Source organism: Natator depressus, chromosome 3 (assembly GCF_965152275.1).
Source record: "Natator depressus isolate rNatDep1 chromosome 3, rNatDep2.hap1, whole genome shotgun sequence".
Lineage (NCBI taxonomy): Eukaryota > Metazoa > Chordata > Testudines > Cheloniidae > Natator > Natator depressus.
Genome location: NC_134236.1, coordinates 77502687 through 77530022, shown reverse-complemented (window position 1 = coordinate 77530022; position 27336 = coordinate 77502687). Strand labels below are relative to the sequence as shown.

Genomic DNA, 27336 nt, shown 5'->3' with positions numbered 1-27336 from the left:
ATGACCCCCTTTCACCTCATATGAGGGGAGGGTGGCAGGATCCCAGGTCAGGGATGGCTGGGATCAGTCTGGGGATTATGTGGACATGAATAATGAAATGATGCTGACTCTGCACTGTATAACTTGTTGCTGGGTACTTCCAGATATTTTAAGTGAATAAAGTTGTGGCCTAATTAAAGCACATCCATGGCCTCCTGCCTTTCTTCCAGCATTGCCAGACAAAAATTTATTTTCCTTTTATTTGTATTTCTGTTCTTGTTTTTCTGATGGTAAGCACATCCCTTTCTAAGTAGTGATGCTAAGCAGCAACAGTGTACTCAAAACATGAACTAAGGGGTGGTCCCTATTCCAAGAAGTGTATAACTTAAACAGAGTCTGTTCTGTCGATGCTGAGAATGGAACCTTTTACATGCACCATGTTTATGAAACTATAAGAAAAGTAAATAATTTAATTTCTTCTAATCCTAAATAGGTCATCATTATCTAAGCTCAGCATTGCTATTAGCATTCACTTATCCTTTATTTTATCTTTTTGATCTACTTCTCACAATTTGTTCATTTCCCTTTTCTTTCCTTTCCTTTCTTAGTATCATCAGCCCCCTCAAAAAGTTTTTTCTTTTCCTTTTTATTAAGTAGTGTGTAAAACCTAAATTGGGATAGTACAGTGGAAATTCTCATTCGCTATGACAATTTGAATGGAAAAGAGGAGGGTGGGCCAGGTAAATGTGTGATGCTCTGCTTATAGAGGATTTGAATGCCACACTGTGCTTTATGCTTTTAACTCATTTTATCTTTTAGAAAGTTTTCGTTCAGACAGGAAAGACCTAACACTGTATCATGAAATTAGTCTATAGAATATGAAATGTAATAAGATATGGACAAAGTTATTGGCTTAATACCTTAAATGTTTGTAACTAAAGCCACATTTAGTGATTGTTTGTGAGTCACTGGATAATCTTATTTTAATGTTACTCTTGACATCCTTGCACAGCACTGTCTTCTCTCACTTGCATCATGTCAGAAATTTTGATAGTAAGTTCTTGGTACAGAATTACTGATAAATAATAATGTGATGGATTCATAGAACTCTGTGTAAAAAGGATCTGCTACTCTGCAAAATTCTTTCCACTTCACATGACACTATGTACACCTATAGAGAATCCTCTTAATACTAGCTGGAATTATCTGAATTTATGTGGGGGAAATGAACAATGACTTGGAGAGCTGATCTTATATCTGTGGATGTTACTATATGGATAGCAAATACATTTTGCTTTATTAATCAATTCTTAGATGTGGTTGATATTCAAACACTTGTGTTTGATTTTGATAGACCTACTGTGCTCTGTGCATATGCTAGTAGGACTTTATTATGACAGGAAAAAAACTGTTTTTATATTGTATTTTTTATCAGACGTTAATATTTGTTTCTAATAAGTATTTGGGTGGATTCTTTTTAATTGATTTAATATAAAGTATGTTTCAACTAGAATGAAAGATTGCCTTTTACTTTCAGTTGGTAATGTGTCACTTATTACTATCCAGGTGCAGCAGATGAATAATATGGACGAAGTATGTTATGAAAATGTTTTGAAGCAAATAACAGCTGGACACCAGGTATATTTATTTTTTATTGTTTTTTTTTTTTTACTCAGAATCTGTTTCTTGAAAAAAATCTGAACAAGAATTTCTAGTCTGTATTTTAAATAAATGCTTTATTTTCCTCTTCTGTGTTCTAAGACAGTTAAATCGGAGACTTAATTTCTGAGTTCTTCTGAGCAGTAAAAGTATTTTAATGAGAAATATTTTCATGCACAAAAACTTAGACTAAATGTTAACTTTTAACTAAGAAGCATAAGGCTGAAAATGTCTAGTATTCTGGTATAGCGCTTTAAAACAACTGATATTACTATATCAAGTGATTATAATTAGTTTTGAATCATAATGCATGGTAGGTCTGGATTTTAGACATATTACATTTTATAATAAAAATAAACTATGTTATAGAACTACATCATAGAATCCCAGGGTTAGAAGGGACCTCAGGAGGTCATCTAGTCCAACCCCCTGCTCAAAGCAGGACCAATCCCCAATTTTTGCCCCAGATCCCTGAATGGCCCCCTCAGGGATTAAACTCACAACCCTGGGTTTAGCAGGCCAATGCTCAGACCACTGAGCTATCCCTCCCCACTAAACGATGGAGCTATCCGTCCCCCATACGTTCTATACTCAGGAAAAAAAAAATAGGGCAATAGGCTGAAGCTTTTCTAAGTCAGTGTTACATGGTTAGGGTACTTTTTACATTTTGACAAATTCTTAACCCTTGAAAGTTTGTAATATGTGATACATCCTTGAGAAAGATGGTGTTGGGGTACTCCTGTTTTCTTTCACTGGGAATTGGGTGCCTAACTGCCCTTTGTGTCTTTGGAAAACTCTGTCCATCATATGGGCACATATCTGAGGGTTTCCCAATTGTATAAATAAGTGAGCTACTTAAATTATTTCTCTTTTTTACATTCTGCCACCATGTGAAATACCATATAAGATGGAACTTCCACGGATGCTGTACAAAGGTGTGGTTGGAAATCAAAAATGGCAAGAGATGATGGGAGAACAGGAGGAACTTGGCCCAGTGTGCAATTTCCTCCTGTTTTGCAATATGAAGTCCTAGTATTGCTGCCACTGAAGTTGATGGGCATTTTGCTATTGACTCCAGTGGAAGCTGCTGGGTCTTAGGGCGAGTCTACACTACAGCTGGGATCGACACTCTGAGATCGATCCACTGGCGTTTGATTTAGCGGGTCTAGTGAAGACCCACCCAAATCGACAGCAGATTGCTCTCCAGTTGACCCCTCTACTCTACCCCCAACGAGAAGAGTAAGGTAAGTCGACAGGAGATTTTCTCCCGTCGACCGCCCACGGTGTAGACCCCACAGTAACTCGACCTAAGTTATTCACGTAGCTGGAATTGCATCGCATAGGTTGACTTACCATGGTAGACATAGCCCCAGTATCTTTTGAAAATCAAGCCACTAAATGTAGGATGTAAGCGTTGATTTAGGAGCTTTACTTGAGGCTCCCTTTTGAAAATCTTAACCTAAATGTATGTCTGGCAGAGGTAAAACTATCACCAACTTAAGATGATGAACAAATACATTCTAACACATTATCTAAGAGGATGCATGGTAAATTTCCCATTTTGTATTTTGATGTAATGATAGCTAATTGAAACACCATGTGCTTGCCAAAAAAATCCAAAAAAAACCTTTTACCACCCTATTTTCCTTCAGTTAGAATTGCTTCAGTGCTTGCATAATGTCCCTTTTTAGTTTAAAAAGAATTCATGGAATCATAGAATATCAGGGTTGGAAGGGACCTCAGGAAGTCATGTAGTCCAACCCCCTGCTCAAAGCAGGACCAATCCCCAATTTTTCCCCAGATCCCAAACGGCCCCCTCAAGGATTGAACTCACAACCCTGGGTTTAGCAGGCCAATGCTCAAACCACTGAGCTATCCCATCCCTCCCCTCCCTCAAAAGTGCTTCTGAAGAGATTCCGCATACCAGCTGAACAACCTGCTTTTATTTGGGTTTGATGTATCCATAAATCAACCATTGACAATTGCGGGATGTGTAAATATATTTCCTCTTATAATGATGGTAATAAGGTTCATTACTGAGAAGTCCATCTCTTTAACAGATATCATTTCTTCCTTTCCACTTACATAAGAGGTCATTAAACCATTCATCTCTCATTTGATTCTGTTCAAAGTTTGCTGTAAATAGTTTCTCTCTTTCCTGAGTGACAATTCTAAAGTATAGTTTTAAATGTAGCTAAATGTAACTTTAGTGATCAGAATTTCTTTCAGCCTTTCCTAATCCCACCTATGTTTTAAGAGGTGTACTATCCGAGATTAATATGTACATCACAGGCAAAGAATTCCATTGTTTTTGAAATGTGTAGTAGAGCATCTCCTATCTCTTGCTCTTTGAAATGTCCCATATAAAAATCACAATTAGTCTTCCACTTCAGTCTGCAATGGAGGTTTCTAAAGTGCATTTTTAGGTTTCAGACTGATGTCCAATCAAGAAGCAGTTTGGCGAGGGGTGGGGGTGGTTATTATCCACGTGTCTGAATAGCTTATCACTCTTTTATTTCCTGCTTCTGGATCACCAGCTTGGTGCATCTAAGACAAATGGCCATGGTCCTTATGGTGCATGGCCAGTGCAGCAACAGATGCTAACACGTGCTCAATCCCTGCATAGTAACTCCAGTGAAAGATCTAGAGGTAAAAGAGATTTCAGTTCCCTTCCCAAAAACATCTAAGAATAAACACTTTTTGGAGGGATTTCAAAATATGTTTTCTTTCTCAGAAGAAATATTTGGTCAGGACTAGAGGAAGTGGATGTTGAAATTGAGAGAAATTACTTCAAAGGTCCTCAATCTTCAAGGTCCCCAAATTAGTCAGTGTCAACCTCTTATTCTCCTCCTTCTGATGATGTGTTGTCAAGAAATGGCACTACGGTCCATCTGGCCTAAGCACTAGAGAAATGACTTTGTCACAAATAATGCACACAGAATCTCTGATCTCATCGAAGTTAAAGTAAAGGAGAGGTAGCCCATTTTGTTGTTACAAGCAAGGTGGATTTAGCTGATTCTTCTTACAGTACCATTTGTAAATAGAAAAACAAGCATGCTCATTAAGTGCCCGAGCAATTAGGTGAGTTTTATTTATCATCTTTCGGTTCTCTCCTGGTTTGCTAGTATTGTCTCTGGCTATGCATAGACCTAATGGTACCAATCTCTTTAACTCCGTAAGATTTAAATATGTACAATTTCTGGTATTGCTACAGAAAAATATATATTTTTACAAGATAATATTAAAAAATCTCTATTTTGTGATTATATTAGACTACAGTAGATGGCAATAATCCATCTCCAAAGACAATGGTGTAAGCGCCAAAGCAGTTCAGTTCAGTCATACAGCATCATAAGTGGTTAAGAAGTCCACTTCTCAAGCGGCGGTCCTTGCCACAGATAGTGCAAGTGTAAGGCACAGGGCCGGAAGATGAAATGGCACACTATTGGCACTTGAGGCCTGCTGTGGTTTCCTCTTTGCTCTCTTTTTCTCCACAACCTCTCTTAGGCTTCTTTGACTCCCTGGTGCTGCACAGCCCTCCAATGTAGCCTATCACTAGCTGCCTTTTCCCAGCTTTCAATGTCAGTGTTGAAAGTTTTCAAATCCTGCTTGCGATCATTCTTGAACCTGAGCCCAGGTCAGCCCAGTGGCCATGGAGAATCCACAAGTTCTCCATAAAGAGGTCATTTGGAATGTGTCCGTCATCCAGCTGGTGCAGATGACTGAGCCAACAAAGAAATTTGTGTTTAAGAATAGTGATTGTTTGGCAATTTTCTGTTTTCAAGTATTTCAGTATCAGGAACTTTGGTTTCTGACTTGATATTTAAGTCAGTGAGTGTGGAAGGTGTTTAGCTTTCTCTCATGTTTGAATACTCAGAACACGTAACTTTGTCAGCTTCCTATTACCCCACATGCACTCAGTCAGTTGGCTGAATGTGATGGCTGGCTTTCTGATGTGAGAATTAAGCCTGTAATCCAAAAATAGATTATCCAAGGTAGCTGATCCAGACATGGCTTGTGCATAACTTCTATCATAATGTCAGCTATTAAAACTTCTTGTGCTATCAATACATCTTGTGCCATAATCATTATCTTCTTTAGACTGATGATTAGTCCAAATTAATCACAAGATAACACAAAGCTATTGTAAAATTTCTGGAGCTCCTATTCACTGTCTGCAATGAGCACTGTGTCATTGGTGAAAAGAAGTTCTTTCATCAACACATCTTTAACTTTGTTTTGTTCTCATGTGAGCAATGTTGAAGAATTTTCCAGCTGATATTGTATAAAGTTGTATACCCTTGGTGGTAGATGAGAGAGCATGATGAACCACTAAGGAGAAAAATATATTGATGAATGTTGCTGCCAGATCACATCTTTGTTTCAGACCACTGCTAATTTCAAAGCTGTCAGACTGATCACGTCATATGGGACTCTAACTTGCAGGCTGATCTCCTGGCACAGAAGCCAGATTTATGCTCTTGATGGTCAGCAAGAACTTGTAATCTGTTGAAAGTGACCCAGGAAAATGCTCTTCCAGCAACACCCGTAACTATTTCACATTTGGGGACAATGTATACCTTCAAATCAGCAGCACTGCTATGGGTACCCGCATGGCCCCACAGTATGCCAACATTTTTATGGCTGACTTAGAACAACGCTTCCTCAGCTCTCGTCCGCTAATGCCCCTACTCTACTTGCGCTACATTAATGACATCTTCATCATCTGGACCCATAGAAAAGAAGCCCTTGAGGAATTCCACAGTGATTTCAACAATTTCCATCCCACCATCAACCTCAGCCTGGACCAGTCCAAACAAGAGATCCTCATCCTGGACACTATGGTGCTAATAAACGATGGTCACATAAACACCACCCTATACCGGAAACCTACTGACCGCTGTTCCTACCTACATGCCTCCAGCTTTCACCCAGAGCACACCACACGATCCATCGTCTACAGCCAAGCTCTACAATACAACCACATTTGCTCCAACCCCTCAGACAGAGACAAACACCTACAAGATCTCTATCAAGCATTCTTACAACTACAGTACCCACCTGCTGAAGTGAAGAAACAGATGGACAGAACCAGGAGTGTACCCAGAAGTCACCTACTACAGGACAGGCCCAACAAAGAAAATAACAGAACGTCAGTAGCCATCACCTTCAGCCCCCAACTAAAACCTCTCCAACGCATCATCAAGGATCTTCAACCTATCCTGAAGGACGACCATCACTCTCACAAATCTTGGGAGACAGGCCAGTCCTTGCTTACAGACAGCCCCCCAACCTGAAACAAATACTCACCAGCAACCACATACCACACAACAGAACCACTAACCCGGGAACATCTCCTTGCAACAAAGCCCGTTGCCAACTGTGTCCACATATCTATTCAGGGGACACCATCGTAGGGCCTAATCACATCAGCCACATTATCAGAGGCTCATTCACCTGCACATCTACCAATGTGATACATGCCATCATGTGCCAGCAATGCTCCTCTGCCATGTATGGTGGTCAAACTGGACAGTCTCTACGTAAAAGAATTAAATGCACACAAATCAGACGTCAAGAATTAGAACATTCAAAAACCAGTTGGAGAACACTTCAATCTCTCTGGTCACTCGATTACAGACCTAAAAGTTGCCATTCTTCATCAAAAAAACTTCAAAAACAGACTCCAACAAGAGACTGCTGCATTGGAATTAATTTGCAAACTGGATACAATTAGCTTAGGCTTGAATAGAGACTGGGAGTGGATGGGTCATTACACAAAGTAAAACTATTTCCCCATGTTTATTTCCCACCCCCGACCCCCCACTGTTCCTCAGACGTTCTTGTCAACTGCCGGAAATGGCCCACCTTGATTATCACTACAAAAGGTTCTCTCCCCCGCCGCCCTCACCCTTGCTCATCTTAAGTGATCACTCTGGTTACAGTGTGTATGGTAACACCCATTGTTTCATGTTCTCTATGTATATAAATCTCCCCACTGTATTTTCCACTGAATGCATCCAATGAAGTGAGCTGTAGCTCACGAAAGCTTATGCTCAATAAATTTGTTAGTTTCTAAGGTGCCACACGTACTCCTTTTCTTTTTGCGAATACAGACTAACACAGCTGCTACTCTGAAACCTGTCACTATAGAGAGTGATTCCCCTGTAGTTGTTGTAATCACTCTGATATCCTTTATTTTTATACAACATTATGTTGTTGTCATCCTTTGTCTTGTGCTATCACTCCTTCCTCCCAACAAGCAAGGATATTGTACAGATATTTAAGCACAATCTGTCCTCCTCCTTTCAGTACTTTAGCTGGAATTCCGTCTTTTCCTTTGGGCTTTCTAATGCTAGGGAGGTGATCACCTTTTCAAGATCACTTATAGATGGTTCTAAACTAAGCTCTTTGATAATTTGGAGCCTGGGGATCCCATTTAGTGCTGCTTCAGAAACAGTGGTTTCACATGAGTAAAATTTGTGATAGTGTCCGCCCAGCATTACATCTGTCAGTGATGCCTCCATTAGGAGATTTGAGTGGAACAGTCTTCTTGGCTAAAGGACAAATTGCTTTCTTGATTTCATTGTGCTACAAACTACAATAACCTTATATTATTATAGAGGAAATTCAAATAAAACTTTGTAAGCAGTGTAATCTCCTTGGGAGAATTTTTTTTGTTTGTGTAACTTTACTTGAAAATCATTTTGAGGTTCAGTACAAATAAAAATATGACTGTGGGTTTGCATTTTACTTTGAGGTCTATACTATGGCTGAGAGAAGTCAAATGAAGTTTGTCATCTTAATGTAACAATTTCAATAGCTGACACAATCACTGAACTCAATTTTTGAATATTCTATTTCAAACTAACAGCTCAATAAAAAGTACATTTTCACTCTCAGCAGAATTATTGTTTTCTTTGCTATTTAAATCTCAATTTGGTTCCACGTTGAGAGATCCAGATTGCTGTTGATAGTAACTTTTTAAAGATACTATAAGTTTGAGCACTTTCTTGTTTAAAAGTTTAATGTATGGATGTTATATAATGGTTTTAACTAGTGAGTGACAAAAATGCTGTTTAGTGCACAGAGTTGTTTAGCTTACTGACCTTAAAATTTCAGGATAAATATGGTTGCTTGACATTTTCTACTTCAAACCATTTGCAGATGTGTTTTCTTGTCAGTACGTTGAATATCCGGAAGAGAAATTTAAGTACTGAATGCATGTAAAATTACAACAAGTCAGTTTATTGTATTTTAATTCAGTGATGCCCACAGTGTATCAGATGTAAGTAGCTGAGGGATATTGTAAAAAAAAACAGAGGTAATTGAGAAAACAATCTTACAGAAAATGGTAAAATGCATATTGAAATTACCAACATTTTTCTTTTTAATTTGAAGTTTTAAAATATGCGTGTTTCTGTGTTAAGTACTAAAGAAACATAGGATTTACCATCCTGGAATGGGCTGATTGTCTGTGTAGTCTGGCATCCTGCCCCTGACAATGTAGAATGCTTCAAAAGAAGCATAAACCTACCCATAATCCACATGATGTTGCAATAGAGTATGATAGTTTGAAGATGAAGGAATTTTTGTAATGACTCTAGCTGGTGATTGGTGTTTCTTTCTTTTTATCCTAGCTATTGTAACTGCAGAGTCTATTCTCTGAATATGTGGTCTTTTTTTTAATTCCCACTAATCCATTTGTCGTCATACTACTCTGCAGCAGAGAGTGTTGTAGATTAATATGAACCATGTTGGGCAAATTGGTTGCTTTTTTTCCTACTACCAAGATAGCTTCTATAGTCACTCTTGCTATCTAACATTATATCAAAATGTGTAGTAAAAATGTAGACATTAATGTGTCTCTGGATCCTCTATCCTCTCCCCAGGTGGGAGGACAGATAGCACCCCTGGAAGGAATTTTTGAATCCTTTGAGAGTAGCATTTGTTTTTTTAGAATTGTCATTGTGTGACACTCCTTGTTTTACAAATAAACTTTTTTGCATCCAGGTTGGGCATGAGCGTGTTTCTTTAATATTGCCTATTATGTTTTGCCATTCTATATTTTTATATATGCCTCAAGCTACTTACTTCCTGAGAGTATGAATTGTGTGTACATGGTATCTGCAAATCGTTTCCTCTCCTTTACATGTAAATCTCCTTCTTTGTAAGATATTTTAGAGGATTATTTCACCCAGCTAAGGGTCATGCTCTTTGGAATCTTTCTTTGTATCCTTTAGGCTGTCAGTGTGCAGTTTAGTAAGTAGCTGGAAGGTTCTAGGTGCTGAGGAGGTAGTGTATTACTGTCAGAAGAGGGATATCTCATGTTCATCTCTACTATCACTACCTCAGAGGACCAAAAAGCTGTATGCTCTGTCTCACACTGAAGCAGAAGATGCAATAATGAGAATCCTGTGTGACAGAAACAGAACTAGAGGGAAATAACTATCCTTTTTTTAAATCCAGGACCGGAATTAGTACTTCCCTTTTGTGGTTATCAAGTTTCCTCTGTATGCTCTTGTGAGAGTCTTTACCAAAAACAAAAGGAGGACTTGTGGCACCTTAGAGACTAACCAATGTATTAGAGCATAAGTTTTCGTGAGCTACAGCTCACTTCATCGGATGCATACAGTGGAAAATACAGTGGGGAGATTTTATATACACAGAGAACATGAAACAATGGGTGTTACCATACACACTGTAAGGAGAGGGATCAGAGAAGGTGAGCTATTACCAGCGGGGGTAGAGGGGGGAACCTTTTGTAGTGATAATCAAGGTGGGCCATTTCTAGCATTTTACAAGAACAGTAGGAGGGGAAATAAACAAGGGGAAATAGTTTTACTTTGTGTAATGACCCATCCACTCCCAGTCTTTATTCAAGCCTAAGTTAATTGTATCCAGTTTGCAAATTAATTCCAATTCAGCAGTCTCTCATTGGAGTTTGTTTTTGAAGTTTATTTGTTGAAGAATTGCCACTTTTAGGTCTGTAATCGAGTGACCAAAGAGATTGAAGTGTTCTCCAAATGGTTTTTGAATGTTCTAATTCTTGATGTCTGATTTGTGTGCATTTATTCTTTTACGTAGAGACTGTCCAGTTTGTCCAATGTACATGGCGGAGGGGCATTGCTGGCACATGATGGCATATATCACACTGGTAGATGCGCAGGTGAATGAGCCTCTGATAGTGTGGCTGATGTGATTAGGCCCTACGATGGTGTCCCCTGAATAGATATGTGGACACAGTTGGCAATGGGCTTTGTTGCAAGGATAGGTTCCTGAGTTAGTGTTTTTGTTCTTTCCAACTAGGAACGTTTTTGGTAAGTCTTAGGGCTGGTATACGCTACCACGGTAAATAAATCTAATTTATGCAACTTCAGTTACGTGAATAACATAACTGAAGTCGACGTAGTTAGATCCACTTACTGCGGTGTCTACACTGCGCTGTGTTGACAGGAGACCTAATTTACTCAGACTAAAGTCAGGTTGGTTTGTTCGTATCACATTATTATACTACAGATTGCAGTGAGATATTCAGCTGAAGTTGTATGTTCCTATGTTTAATGGATGTAATGTGCATTTTCATTTTTAAAGAGTAAGGACAGTAGGAGGTAGTTGTATTCTACATAGGCATGTGTTAAGACAGATGGAGAAAATCTTTTCATGTTGATTTTTTAACAGTCATACTCTGCAAGACTCAAACTCTTCCTGGCTACTGGGAAATTAAAAGTTGGTGATTCAGCCTTTAATTTTGATCCATCTGCTCAAACTAATGAGACGTCTCGTTTGTGGGCTTCACTTTGAATTACCAAATGCAAGTGGAGCTATATAATTTCTCTGAGTGAACCCCCCCCCCCCCCCGGATAATAATGGATGTCTTAGCCCAACTGCGTTTTGTTTCTGTTTTGTAAACTTTCTTACAGCTACAATACTAAGAAAACAGATTAGAAAATGGCTCAAAGGTTTCCATGTGCTTTTTAATTTAAACTGCTCTTTCTGTAGTGTCAACTAAAGATGTAGATTTCCATCACAAGATTTTTTTATCAAAATACCTCCTTAAGCCTTCAAGTGACAACTCTTGAAGCCATTAAAATTGAAAGATAATAAAGTTTTTCTAAAAACTTTGATATGTGCCTAGCATCAGCTGTTGTATCTTTGTTCCTCATTCACACACCAAACTTACTGTGTTCTCATTTTTGTATTGTTTTTCTCATACCCACCTGTTGGTTAGATCTTCCTGACTGATTTTCTTTGTTTTTAATAAATGATTTATTCTTTTAAGAAAAACATTTGATAATTACACAGTGATAGAGAAGAGGCTGTAGCAGCAGAGAGGGAAACGGCAGTCCTACTAACAGGATTACCTTCTCAGCCAGTATTGGTGGCATTTCATAGAATGGCATGCAGTTGCTTTGTTCCCAAAATGTAAACCAGGCACAAATGATCCTAAAATTGGATGAAGTAATTGAATAGAAGTACAGGGATGTTACAGTCTTAATATGTGTTATAACTGAAGTGAGAAACCACGTACATTTGTTTTTTCTAGTTTATTTCTAAACACAAACTCTGCTTTTCTTATCTTTGCAATTTAGCAAATCTTTCTTTTTCAAAAACAAGTTTTATGTTTCTCAGTGTTTCATCCGGAAGCTTCTAGTTACTTTACACATGCCATTACTTATGTCTGCTGTACACACTATCAGTCCCACACACTATCAATCATCTGCCTTTGCAGAAATCTCTCAGCTGCTCGAGCAATCAAACTGGTGTTTTACCATACATTCCCTCCTTCCCTTTGCCGTTCCTGTGCCCAAGTGCTGATCATTTCTGAAGTCCCCGCTTGATGGCATAGGAAGCCATTTCAGTGCTGCTTTTATAGACTTTTTAATGACAGGTTTCAAAGTAGCAGCCGTGTTAGTCTGTATTCACAAAAAGAAAAGGATTACTTGTGGCACCTTAGAGACTAACCAATTGATTTGAGCATAAGCTTTCATGAGCGTTTAATGTATTGCCAGTTGAATGGACAAGAAGGTTGCTTTCACATTTCTTTTTTCTTTATTCTCTTTTTAGTCACAATTTTTCACCATTAACTACATTTTCTGTTTCATAACTCCACAAGCAGTGCATGGTTGCATACTAAACAGAACCAAAGAAATAACTAGGAGGACTTGTTGCACCATATCCTTAAATTTTGTACATATTTTGGACAGATGTCAGTCTCTGTCATGCATGGATTTTGTTGTAATGAAGGTATTCTCTACATCTCCATTCTCCTACAAATGATCTTTCTGAATCAATTTCTTCATGTGCATATGTCGGTGAAAAGATTTGGGGGGTGGCTGGGGATGAGGGATAGTTTGTTTTTTGGAAATACTGGCATTTTTAAGTAATCTTTGAATTGCGGTTTTCAAAAAGTTTAACAGTTTTATGCAGTGACAACTCAACATTTGGGTGGAAGACAAATTTGAAGTTTGTTTCCGCCATGATGTATTCACAAGATGCAATGAATAGGACAGTTTTTATGAAGTTACACAGGAGATATGAAAACAGGCTGAGTGTCATATCGGGCTGCATGACATCCTTAAGACTGTGACAGATGTTGCAACTCCCTGCAGTATCTTTGGGAGAACATACTGTATTAAGTTTTTAAATGTTTTTTTTATGGGCCAGGGAGTATATACAACTCCGGGGGGCGGGGGTTGCCACAGCTCCTCTAGAAACTAAAAACAATGAGGCTAGGGGGTGATTAAGGTGATCACTCAGGTTGTAGATACCTCCAGAGAGACAGCACCTCTTGGAAGGCTTGAATATACTGGTTCAAAGTGAGTTTTCCAGAGACAATTGAAAAAGAAAGGCTTTTCACATAAAAAGGCTGGACTTAAACAGAGTGAAGGCCTTCTTTCTGATACAGCCAATGGACAGGACTGTATGTCTGAGGGGGGCACCAACCCTTCCGAATGAGTCAGAAAGACTTTAGTCTACTAGGGCCCCATAAGATTGATGGGAGACCTCTGGTAAGCTTTTAACATGTATGTAGGAATGCTTATTTTTTTTATATGTTTTCTATAATGCTTTTACCTTAAGAATAAAAGTGCTTGCTTAGAAAGAGGTGAATGGTAACTTGTAATTGGTGGCAATGCAATATACTGTTCATAGCTCTTGGAGAGAAAGCCAACTGCAGGTGCTGGCCTTCAGGCAGACTGGCTTGCTGGGGGTATCTCCGTGTAAGGCAGGGATTTGTGAAACCTTAAAACCCCTGGTCAGAAGGGAATGGGACAAGGGTCACTGTCCAGAGACAGATACTGTTGGAGACCTGACTGGGCACTCTGGCAGTGGACCACAGAGGGGAGATACAGGTGCAGTTACCCTGAAACTGTGACAAACACATCTGTAGAAAGAGATGCTCAGTCTAACGTGCTTCATTAGATTGTTTAGTAAGGATTTTATTCTCTCTCTCTCCTTTCACATAAAGAATCCTCATAGAGCAGAGGTAGCGAAACTTACTGACCCTCCAAACAACATACAACAATGTTCAGAAGTTCGGGAACCGGGAGGCACCTCCTAGGGTTTGGGGCTCACGTGCCTCTGCCCCAGATTTTTGCCACGGTTTGCTGGCTTTGCTCAGTTACATGGTGCCGCAGGTCCCCCTCCCTGAATGGCAGCTGCTGGAGCCAGCGCATGGGGAGAGGCAGTGGCAAACATCTGGGAGCTGCAGGGAGAGCTGCTGCTTTTGCTGCTGCCTCTCCCTGGGGAGTTAACACCTGGGAGCTGCGGGGTAAAGGGGGCATGCCAAGGGTGTGTGACTCAAGCTGTTGGGGGACAGCAAGCCTTTAAATTGTGCTCCCTGTCTCAGCAGGTACCAGTTATCTCTGGCAAAAAGCCCTAGCCCCACCACCCCGCCACATGGTAGAAGCCCCGAGCTTCCCCTTTACCCCCAATCTGATAGGTGGAGAGTGGGGGCGGAGGCAGGGAAAGGCTCTGCGGAGCCACACTTTAATTGTAAAAGAGCTATGTGCCTCTCATGAGCCACTGTCATAGAGGATGGACAATGCACAGGTTTATAATGCAACACAGTTGCAGAGTTAAAGTTGTTTGGGGCACCTTAACTCTTCAATTCTTTGCTTATCTAATTTCTGCCCATTTGAATCTTACACACACATTTTACTACAGGTATAAGTGTTCTCTCTCTCTCATACTGACATGCATACAAAAAAAAAATATGTAACACACACACAAATACATATTATAGAGAGTTTGTAGTCAATCTATAGATAAGGCTATAACCAGTTCTTCTTTATAGTCCTGATATTTTCCTCCCTCTGGATACTCAGAAAAGATCATTTCTGCTTCAAATGTTATACATGCAGATCAGAGGAGGCTTCTTGGTCAAATTCAAATTAAACAAGGTAAACCATTTGTGAAAGATCGGAAAAAGAAAAAAATCAACTTTTGGAACAACTCAGTTTTGTCATGAGTTAAAGGAATGGTATTAGAAATGTTTATAGGTGTGCATATGTGCATCTATAAAAGTTACTGGCAGCTCCCAGTGAACTCAGCTGAAGAATGACAATACAAGGCCAGAATATATTGTTGCTGTCAGCGATGGTTCTCAAACTCTGTAACATATTGTCTAGAGGTGAATGTTATTCCAGTCTTTATCTGCCAACAAAGTGCTTAATTAAAATAATGCATAGTCTGCACTGTGTTTTAAAGACCTAGAAGGAGCACTGCAAGGGAAATTTTTGTCACTTCATGATGTTGTGGAAGCCATATTTGCCTATTGGCTTGCTACTTTAAATAGGAATGCTGTCCTGATTAGTAAGGAAAAGAAGAGGCAGAGCTGAAGGAGATGAAGGGTTATAAATCCCTCATCTGATATTGTTGAGTTTATTGGGAAGGGCAGTATGTTGTTAAGTGAGAGCCTTTTAAGAATTGGAGGGATGGATTATTTTGTATGCTAATGTTTTAAAACCTGTAACGTTTTGGATGCAAAGATTGTTTCTGACCCAAACTAAGGAGAGAAAGTAAATTAACAACAGCGGAGCGAGTGCTGCTAGTTACTGACACGTCTTAAAGATCTTTCAGAATATTTCAAATACTGTTGTTTGTATTAAATATAAATAAATAAATATTAAATATAAATATTTTCATACTAAGCAATTGTGTGATTATTTTTTTCCCCTCTGAATATGACTGAGAGGTCTTAAGAGCTAAATTCAGGGTTTTAAATACTGTAGCCTTTGGTTTGATTCTGTATAATGCTTGCTTTCTTGTCTCTGTTTCAGTAAAGATTTAAACTAAGTTGCAGAAAAGGCAATGTACAAGTAGTTGTATATAATTTGCCTGCAATAATCCCAGTTACATATGCTCCCCATCTGTGGCCTGATTCTCCTGCTTCAAGGGTAACTTGGTCTTCTGCCAGATGCTTTACTTTCTGTTTTTTGTTGTCCTCTTTCCTGTAGGTGTTACAACAAAGTGCAGTTCCCTTAAGCCTATCTATTAAAGTTGGTCAAAATTTTTCCATCTGTCTTCAGACAGAAGATTGGGTATTCAACTAAACAAAACCTTTTGTGAAAAGTGTTTGCTTTCCTAAAGAATCTTTGATATATTTTTTTCCTGTTGTTAGTTTTCAGTTGGCAAAACTGGGGTGAGGGGGATCAGTTTTCAGCTTTTCAATGAAAAGTTGAAAGTTTCTGCCAAAAAAAATAACACTTTCTGACCAGCTGTGTCTCTGTGGACGATGATGCGAGAATGTGTGGCATAACTGGGCATGGAATATGTGGAAACTTAGTCTGTGGAGAGCTGGCTGGTCTTACTGTATTGGCCAAATGACATTTAAAGATAAAGTAAAGCCCACTAAATACTTATCTATTATTATTTTTCTTGGTAAGCAGCTGTAAGCAGGGGGAGGGAAGTGAATAACGAATGGGAGGGCAGGTGGGACATGAAACAATCTCTGGATTAAATTGTGGACCACACTGTGAAAACATTTGCCCATGCATTAGGAGTTGTCGATTTCCAGGGTAGCGTGAAGATACCATGGCAGAAATGATGCTGATTAACTTTACATTTCTGGTTTTTTATTTATTTTTGTAGACGTAATGAATTGCTTAGCTTGCAGGGTTTTATTGATTTGGTTTTTAAAGATAACATGGTTTATTAAAGACTCTTTCCTGTAGGCAATTAGTACATATTTGCAACCATAACACCAATTTAAGTTCTTTTGCCTGGAAAAATGTGTTCTTGCACTCTGATCAGGTTCGGATGTCTGAGTAACTTGGTCCCAAACTCCTTTCCACTCAGATCCCATTTATTTTTTGTGTGGTCATCTTTTCTGTCTCATGCCATTGTTGGCCTCTTGCTGTTTTATCTCCTTGTCTCTGTACTGAGCAAGATCTGATCTCATTCAGGTCTTGAGCTGCTCTCAGATTATCCCCATCGGCTCTGAAAAGGCTTGCTGCTGAGAATTTGAGTCTTATTGTCACTTAAATACATAGGTGTTTTATGGCTGACAGGACTTCCTTTGTAAAGATAGTATACAAAAAACTAACAGAACATTTACCTTTCCTTCACCAAAACATTACCTATAAATAGTTTGTAAAATATGAAATAATGGCATCATTGATGGTTTTTATCAAGGCCTTTTGAGAAAATAATGCTTTCCTCAAGCTGCACTTATGACCCTTTCTGGCTTTTTTCTGAAGTTCCCCGACAGCTTGAAGGCCCCCTCTGTTCCTCCAGCCTTTTTTGTTGCCCAGATGACTTTTTCTTATGTTACTTAAGCCTTCAAAACAAGTCCTTTGTTCCCCAGGCCTTCTATGTTGTTTCAACAGGCCTCTGATATCTACTTCTCTGCATTGTACTTTTATACCCCCTCTATTGTTTTCTGACTCTTACTGAACTTGGTAATGTTTTCTATTGCTTCCCAACCATAGGGATTCTGTTGCTGGCTTCTCTGTTCCTTAGCCACCACTGTTTAATCCGTTGCCATTTTGACTGTTTCTTAGCTCCTAACCTGGGCAATTCTGCCTTAGGTGCCGTTTTCTCAAGTTCTTCCCCTCTTTTGATAAACTTTTAAGAAACATCCTGTCCCAGTTCCTGCCCACAACCTTGTGAATGTTTTTCATGCAGCTCTGAAGCTGCTGAGTCTGCTGCTCTTTTGTATTACAGCTTTTCTCCCCCAAGCTCTGCTGCCCATGGGCACCATTGGCCTTTCCTACAGTATAGAGTTGCACTTACAATTCTACTGAAGTGCTATAATTTCTGATAGTGCAGTTTCTCCTCGCTAACTTTGGCTAGTATAAAATTACACAGGATATCTACACATAGCACCCACTGTCAGGGTTACAATACTGGTATATTATGGGTACACATCTCACAGTTCACAGGATAGGCCCGCAAAAAGGAGTGTCAATTCCTAGTTGGAGAGGTGCTGTACCAACATTTTTTTAAGTGTGAACTGCATAAATTACGAGGAGTCCAGTGGCACCTTAAAGACTAACAGATTTATTTGGGCATAAGCTTTCATGGGTAAAAAACCCCACTTCAGATGCATGGAGTGAAAATTACAGATAAAGGCATAAATATGCTGGCACATGAAGAGAAGGGAGTTACCTTACAACACTGGAGAACCAGTGTTGACAAGGCCAATTCAGTCAAGGTGGATGTGGTCCACTCCCAATAGCTGATGAGGAGGTGTCAATACCAAGAGAGGGAAAATTGCTTTTGTAGTTCGCCAGCCAGTCCCTATTCAAGCCCAAATTAATGGTGTTAAATTTGCAAATGAATTGTAGCTCTGCAGTTTCTCTTTGAAGTCTGTTTTTAAAGGTTTTTTGGTTGAAGGATGGCTGCTTTTAAATTTTGTTATTGAATGTCCAGGGAGATTGAAGTGTTCTCCTACTGTCTTTTGTATGTTACCATTCCTGATGTCTGATTTGTGTCCATTTATTCTTTTACGTAGAGACTGTCCAGTTTGGCCAATGTACATGGCAGAGGGGCATTGCTGGCACATGATGGCATATATCACATGTGCAGATGAATGAGCCCCTGATGGTGTGGCTGATGTGGTTGGCTCCTTTGATGGTGTCGCTAGAATAGATATGGGGACAGAGTAGGCAACGGGGTTTGTTACAAAGATTGGTCCTGGGTTAGTGTTTCTGCGGAGTGTAGTTGCTGGTGAGTATTTGCTTCAGGTTGGGGGGCTGTCTGTAAGCGAGGACTGGCCTGTCTCCCAAGGTCTGTGAGAGTGAGGGATCATTTTCCAGGATAGGCTGTACATCCTACAGGGCTTGCATTAGTGCTCAAGCAATTGTACATGTTCAGGAGAAAGTTCACCATTGCCACATCCAGCAAGGGATCACTCTGCACACTGAGTGCTACTGCAGACAAAAATAGATGGCATTACAGTTCTGTTCAGTGTCTCCTCTACTACTGATAACTTTTTACTTTGCTGCTGCTACAGTTTAGGTAATTTCATACATGTGCATTTCTAAGATCCAGTGCGTGCAATCTTCAGGCTTTAGATTTTTCCCAAAAAAACCCCAAAAGAATATTTTTATGCACCACTTTAATACACCACTAAACAGCCACCTGATGCTAGCACTGCATATTCGGTTAAAATCAGCAAGAGCGTGGACTTTCAAACCCCTCCTCTTTCACCTTCACTCAGTGGTCCTATTGCTTTTATGACTCACCTGTGCAGGCTGAAAAACTTGTGATGATATGAGAAGGAGCCTCAAAGCATTTTCTGTTCAGCACATCTGAAGGCTTAAGTATGCTTTTCAACTAACATAAACCAGATGACTTGTTTGCATGTTTTTAACAGCCTTCTGTGTGTTAGCAAGTGCCTACCTCAACATGTGTGTCTGCTGGGAAATATGCTGTCTGTAGTGCCCTCTGGTGCTTCGTAAATTCTCTCATCCTGGCATTTGCAATCATGTCTTTTGTACTGTTGTTTGAGCCTTCCATTTTGCTTTTTTAAGGCCGTTCATAGGCTGTTTCTCTAATTGTTATCAGCTGTTGGTTTAGTAATCTTCACTATCTTTTTCCTGTCTCCACTGTACTTTTTCAGCATTTTCTTCCCCTCCCACTGGTTCTATTCAGAGTCTTTCAAACATTTCCAGTAAATTATTAAAATAATTCCTTACCTTCAGTACCAGAATACACCCTCTTCACCCAAGAAATCTGAGATCATGATCCTGCCTTAACCTCTCCTGCGATGGAATTCCACACTTATCCCACTTTTTGACTGGATCCTGGTCTATAGCTCCTTGAGTATCTACAGGGCTTACTCAGCAGGTCCAGCTGGATTTGGCACCTGCATTTCTTTCCTTCCTTATGGGAACTATGGTGAATATAGTGACTTGAACATGGGTTGATGGTTGAAAAAGATTTTGGCAAAGATTTTTATTTGTTTGTGACTGATAACACTGGGCAGGGTCAAGTGCAATTGAATAACTGGAAGGGAATAGAGGGAACAGGTTTTGAAATGACTGAAGACTCATTGGCAAGCATAGCCTTTTAAAATTATTTATTTGCAATTTTAAGTGCAGAAGATCAGGATGAATAGTTGGGTTCTGGCACATGGAATTGAAGGAGAGATTGGTTATCTGTTCATGTTGTTCACATTTTTGTTTGGATGCAGGTATCATGAGAACACTAATATTAGAAAAGAAGTATATTTGTGGGTTGGGCGTGAAACTGAGTGCAATTAAATATCTAACAAAGCTTTCCATTTACTGTTTAGCATTAGACTTCTTTTTCACTGCTGTGCATGTGGTCTCCTGCTTGTTAAACATTACATTGACATTAATTTTGAAGGGTACAGAAATAATGACACTTGCCAAAAAACGATAACTTCCATCATTGTCTTTCGTCTTTATTGGTAACAATTTATGGGGTAATATTTCTACCTTCTATTTCATATTGCTGACTAGTCATCATTCAAGGAGATGAGAATGATCTAAAAGTGAGATAGGGCACAAGAGAGGGGATCAGAAAATGGAGTAAGAATCTCCTTTTGCAGTAGATTGTTTTAGGCACCTTCTTGTATCCCATTTTTACTGTGAGTGTCTGCAGAATAAGGAAAACTCTCATCAACAGTAAACAGCTGCAACCACTGAAGAGTTCATCAGAAATAAATTACTTCGTTTTTCATGATTTTTCCCTTCTAGTGATAAAAATGTATGTATAGCTCACCCTGCATTTCACAATACTAGGAGATGCTTGCAAACTTATTTTTATTTAATATGTAGGCATTGCACTTTGAATCTGACATTGTTTCTACATTATTGCTTTTATAAAAATAATCCATATTTGGGTTACTTAATAAAAAAATTGCCATTTTTATAGCAGAGCTGGAGGCTAGAGCACTGAAACCAACTTTACAGATTTCACAGAGGTTAGATCTCTTGGGAAAGTAGATGTCAATGGGACTTTGGTTCCTATGTAAATCCCACTACACACTTATCTATGTTTTAATGTGCCTAAATACCTTTTAAAATCTTTCCCTACATATCTAACAGCAATGTAATATCCTCTTTTCTGCCGTTGGTAGCTAGTTAATAATGTTTTGTGTCAATCTTTCACATACAATATGAAACTCAACATTCTTAGGTCTAAATATCTTGAGAATCCATGCGGGACAGACCTTTCCCTTTCAGAGTGAGTGTAGCATTATGAACACACTTAACTGCAGAGCCAATTATTCCAATGACTATATTGGCTCATGGTGTTGTGACCTGATAGGTCACTGTGGTATCTGCAGTCATCACTGAACTCAAGCAAAACTGTGCAAGATCTTGAAATGAGATTAACTGGAAGAAATGAGGCATTATTTTAAATCATTTAAAACAAATTGACACCAGTGACCCCCTAAAGTAACAGCAGAGATGCTGCTAAAAATACATATATTGCTGCACGAACACAACTCTAATAAACAAAAAATATGTGAGCAGAGTTAACATAAAAGGAAACAGTGAATAAATGCATGAAGGTGCACTTTGAAAGTTTCAAATGTACAAACGAGAGTTAAGTGTAGAGTTAAGATTTGTTCTAAAGTTTGATGTAGAAGAGCTTTAAAATGATGCCCAGAAAAAAAGGCACATTCCTGTATACAGTATTTATCTAATCATTTTTAATTTGTGTATTTTAGTGTGCCTGGTGCAAATGGCAGCAAATACAACCTTAAGCTTCATCATTACAGTATCAAGACCATATTTTCTACCCCTTAGTGCCCTTCTGTGCCATAGAGCTCTTTTCTTTCAAGAGTGATATCCATTGAGAAGAGGACTCACCAATCAATATTGCTAGTTTGTGGGGTATTTGACCGGTCCAAAAATAATTGGTCAGTTGACCAGTCAAATATTGTCAAATAATAATAAAAATTGTCAAATATTTTAAAGTACTAATTTATATGAACAGGAACAAAAGAAAAGTAATACTCTGTGGTCTCCAATGGGCTTAGCCTTTGGCAACATCTACACTGCACATGACTGAGGTGGGGAGCTATTGATTCCCATGCTTGGTCCTTCTCAGTGTTAATACCGCTCTAAAGGTTAAACTGTCCAGTACAGTTGGAGCTCCTGAAAACATTGTGTCTCAGGGCTTATCGAGACAGCATGGAAATGCGTGCCAGTGGCGTGTGAATTTTAAAGCGCACCGACATGTTGCACACTGACCTGTATAGACCCTGCTGGCATACACCGGAAATTCCCTAGTGTGCACGTTGGTGCACTTTAGAATTCAACACCCTCCCCAAGTGAATTACTGCACTTTATAGACAAGCCCTCAGTAAAGCACAAGGCCTCCAAAAGCAGAGTACAATAATCACCACTATGCTGTCCTTTGACTTGGTGCAGCGTGCATGCCTGCCCCCAGGGTAACTTCTGAAGTTCTGATTTTTTAAAATGCATTTATACGTACTACCTTTTTCAGTTATTTTCTACACTGAGTCAACAGTATGCAGTTTGCTTGCTGGATTATGTCATCAGAATTTACATACTTAATTACAGTTTGCTACATTCCTATGCTGTTCTGCATGCAGACTTTATATTGAAATGCTACAAATTAGTTTAATAATGCATTAGAAGAGGCTGAGGATTTATTTAAATTATCACCTGGCACTGATTTTAGTTCTTTATTCTGTCCTCAATCCTCAGGTTATCAGTGTCATGGACCAGGCCTACTTATCATAAAAGGTTATATTTTTAATTCAAATATACAGAGCTGCTGTTTGTGTTACATATATTGTACATCTTGGATTAACTTAGTATCTATAATAGTTTCCTGTTTACAATAATTAACTTGAATTTGGCAGTACTTAGAAATTATGTCTTGTTTTTCTTACAACAGCTACCTTAGACCAGAAAAAGAAATCTAAGCAGCTATTTTAAACCCATTATATTAAATTGTCAGAAGTGAATTTGACAGATATTAATTTCATCTGTAAGAATGATGGATTGAATTTCTTTATTATCTGGTTTCCAGCTGTTGTTTGGGCATAGAAGCCATGGGATGATAGAAGTTTAATAAGCTTAGTTACCACAAGTAACTGTTGACAACATTTATGTAGCTGTGTCATTAGATAAGATTTAATAAACAATATTTTCCTTGGAGGTCTCTCTAGAATTTGGTGCCTTGAGGATTAAACTTATTTAAGGCTTCTTTCAGGGAAGACTACTCTACTTTATACTCACACTTGTGACTACTTAATACTGAAAGATTATCTGATTAGTCAAATTTATATTTTCTGTTCAGGAGTTTTTATCAAGTCTCTAATTCCATAACCATAGCTAGAGGGCTCGTATCAATCTGTCCCTCTTTTTGCTTTCTTGTCCTCTTAATTACTTCTACATTTCTTCAGCTTATTTTACAAATAATTTGTGACACTCTGCTGGGGTTACCAGAATTGGGTTACTGTGTTATCCCTTTCAGCATCAACAAGTGAGAAGTGCTGCTAAGCTATGTGTTAGCTCCCTGACACACCAGCTTGTCTGCCTTGCCAGCAATCTCTTCAGGACTCTGCTAGTCCCACCTTGCCTAGCAGGTACAATCAGTTGAAACCCATTTGCTCCTAGAGACAGCACACAGCAGCTTATTACCTTAACTGGGGTTAACAAACACTCTATTTCAATCAAAGCACTGAACTGGCTTCTAGTAAAAGTAAAATAATTTTATTAATAAAAGGACATAGGTTTAAATTATATCAACTATAAGGAAATAAAGATAGAAAGAGTTATAAACAAACAAGTAAGAATATGCTTCAATCTAACTTAACAAACTAGAGTGGGGCCACAGGATGATCGATTCACTTAAGGAGCACTCAAGGAAGATAAGGCCGTTGCAGAGCTGGTAAATGAATTCTTTGCATCAGTCTTCACTGCAAATGATGTGAGTGAGATTCCCATACATGAGCCATTATTTTTCAGTGACAAATCTGAGGAACTGTCCTAGATAGAAGTGTTAATAGAAAAGGGGTTTGGAACAAATCGATTAACTAAACAGCAGTGAGTCACCAGGACCAGATGGTATTCACCCAAGAGTTTTGAAGGAACTCAAAAGTGAAATTGCAGAGCTACGAATCATGGTGTGTAACCCATTGCTTATATCAGTCTTTGTACCAGATTCTGAAGGGTAGCTAAAGTAACGGTGATTTAAAAAAAAAATGGCTTCAGATGTGATCCTGGGCAATTACAGGCTGGTAAGCCTAACTTTAGTACCAGGCAAATTGTTTGAAACTGAAGTAAATAACAGAATTATGAGAACAGATGAACACGATATGTTGGGGAACAGTCAACCTGGCTTTTGTAAAGGGATATCATGCCTCACCAATCTATTAGAATTCTCGGAGAGTGTCAACAAGCACGTGGACAAGGATGATCCAGTTGATATAGTTTACTTGGACTTTCAGGAAGCCTTTGACATTGTCCCACATCAAAGGGTCTAAAGCAAAGTACACAGTCATGGGATAAGTGGGAAGGTCCTTTAATGGATAAGTAACTGGTTAAAAGATAGGAAATAATTTTACTTATTAGCAAAACAACTCCCAACCAAAAAGCTTATGGTCATAGACACACAGATTTCCACATTTTCTTTGATGTTTATTAATGTTATGTTATTTCTTTTTAGTAGCAACATTGTAGCCGTGCAGCTGTTTTGTCTGCTAAAGCAAAGGCGTGGTGTTCTCGCTTTCAGCTAATGGTGGCTGAGTACACAAATGGCTGAGGTTATGTCAAGTCCAGTTTTCTTGTAACAACCTGAGGATCTGTACTGAGACCTATGCTGTTCAACATATTCAGAAAGAGTTTGAAAAAGGAGTGGCAAAGTTTGAAGACAAGACTAAATTACTCAGGATAGTTAAGTCCAAAGCTGACTGCGAAGAATTACAAGGGGATTTCACAAAACTGGATGGCTGGGCAACAAAATGACAGATGAAATTCATTGTTAAGTGCAAAGCAATTCATGTTGGAAAAAATAACCCCAACTATATATACAAAATGAAGGGGTCTAAATTAGCTGTTACCACTCAAGACAAAGATCTTTAAGTCATTCTGGATAGTTCTCTGAAAACATCTGTTCAATGTGCAGTGGCAGTCAAAAAGGTTAACGATGTTAGGAACCATTAGGAAAAGGATAGATTAAAAAGACAGAAAATATCAGAATGCCATGACACAAATCCATGGTACTCCAGCACATTGTATACTCGGTGCAGTTCTGGTCTCCCCATCTCAAAAAAGATATATTAGATTTGGAAAAGGTACCGAGAAGGGTAACCAAAATGATTAAGGGTATGGAACAGTTTCCATACAAGGAGAGGTTAAAAAGACTGGGACTGTTCAGCTTAGAAAAGAGACGACTATGGGAGGGATGCTGGTGGGCCGCGGGCCAAAGGTTGCCAATCCCTGACTTAGGGGTTTGCTCTCCCTCTCTTTATAGTCCAGTGATCCTTTGAAAGTGTATCCCCAGATGAAGTTCCTTTCCCCTGCTGGGTGGGACACCATGCTGTCTGGTGTAGACTCCATGCTGGTTCCTCCCAGCTGGTGATTCTTTTCAATGTAAATGGTCTCTTCCTGTAACCTCTGATACAAATGAATAGCCCATTGAATTTCACCCCACCTGGTTTGAGGTGTCGGCTTCTTTTCTTTGTCTGGAGAAAACCGGTCGATCAACTCCCCCTCCCATGCCTGCTGTAAACACATTTATCACATATTTCCAGCACATGTGTAAAATTCTTTGTGGGTTAACTGTACATACATTGCACAAGAACATTAATAATCAGTGAGTTACTGTTTTCCAGTGATAGATTACATGCCACCTTTTGGGTAAATACAATGACAACAGTGGTCCATCTGGCCTTGGGGTGCTCTTAGGATCATAGCATTATTGAAGTTTAGAAGTAAAAATACAAAACTGAGTAAAAGCAGCTTGTAGCCAGCAGTAGGTTATAGTGGAGGGCAGGCCACATCCCCAGAATGGCATTGCAGTGCCTGCTGGCTAATTACAGCTGCTCTTACTATGAACTGCTATTGGTAAGTTTGGCTATTTTCAATAATTTTTAGAGAAATTAAGTAGTCAGTTTCAGACACACATTTTTATTTCAATTTTTAAACATGGTATTCTCACCAAACTCTAGATAATATTATCTAATTATGATATAGGGCTCCTAATTATCCCTAATAGATCCTTGATACAATTTTAAATATAGTTATGGTAGGTAACAGAATTTTCTGTCTAAAATAGCCCAAGGTTTATATCTGCCTTAGAAGAAATATTTATTGTAATTTTTTAAAAAATCCATACCAATATATCAACTGTGTAATCAATATCATTCAGAAACTATAATATATATTAATAATTCAAAGAAGCTACAGGATAGGGGTAATGCTATACAAATACTATTTTTCACTAGCTCTCCTGTTCAAATCTAGTATACGTTCGTGCTGACTGAGTCAGGGACGATTCATGCCTGCTGATAGTGGACAGGCGGAATGAGGGCAGCCTGCTTCAGCAGTATTATTGAGTATGCTCAGTACAAGCCAAGCAGCAAATCTGGGGTCGTGGGGGCATGTGACCCAGCATATTACCTCTGCTGAGAGTTATTACGATCTGAGATGTGGTTTTGTTTTCTTAATGCAGAGTTGTAGCATGTTGGTGGAAAAGTTCATTCTGAACTTAATAAATACCAGGACTATAACTTTTAAACATTAAAATAATTTATTGCGGTGGTGTTCCTATGGTCTTATTAAGGTATGCAATAATTTCTTTATTCTTCATGGGAAATGTTAGTGCTTGAAAGAGTAGTTTCACACAGTAGGAACTGTTCTGCTGTTATGCATGCCATACAGAAATCTTTTTAAATCCTCATCATAAATTTAATTAGGTTCAGAATTAACAGTCACTGTCATCTTCCTCTATGTGCACAGAAATATTTGCTCTGTGGTTGGCTAATAGGCTACCTCTAGACATGTTTAAATTTTCAAATGTATGGCTCTAGACCAGTGGTTCTCAACCTTTTCCATAAGGGGGGTACCCTTACCCCTCCCCCCAAAACAGCCCTCCCACTTTTCCAGGACTTCCTCACATTTAGCCATAGGGTAGGGGAAGGATAGCATGGCCCCAGTCTTCCTTCTTGACCTTTGAGATTTTGCAACCTCCAGATTAAGAACCTATGCTCTAGACCATGTTCCAAAGCTCCTGTAGCCA

General features: G+C 39.0%; 1 protein-coding gene across 3 annotated transcripts in view; it reads left to right on the top strand.

The window, feature by feature from the left end:
- ASCC3 (activating signal cointegrator 1 complex subunit 3) overlaps positions 1-27336 on the top strand; it is a 513547-nt gene that overhangs the window by 242915 nt on the left and 243296 nt on the right. For all 3 annotated transcript variants that reach the window (XM_074948158.1, XM_074948157.1, XM_074948156.1), the window contains exon 13: positions 1546-1617. In XM_074948158.1, the coding sequence (XP_074804259.1) occupies positions 1546-1617 (72 nt within the window). The remainder of the gene's footprint in view (positions 1-1545; positions 1618-27336) is intronic.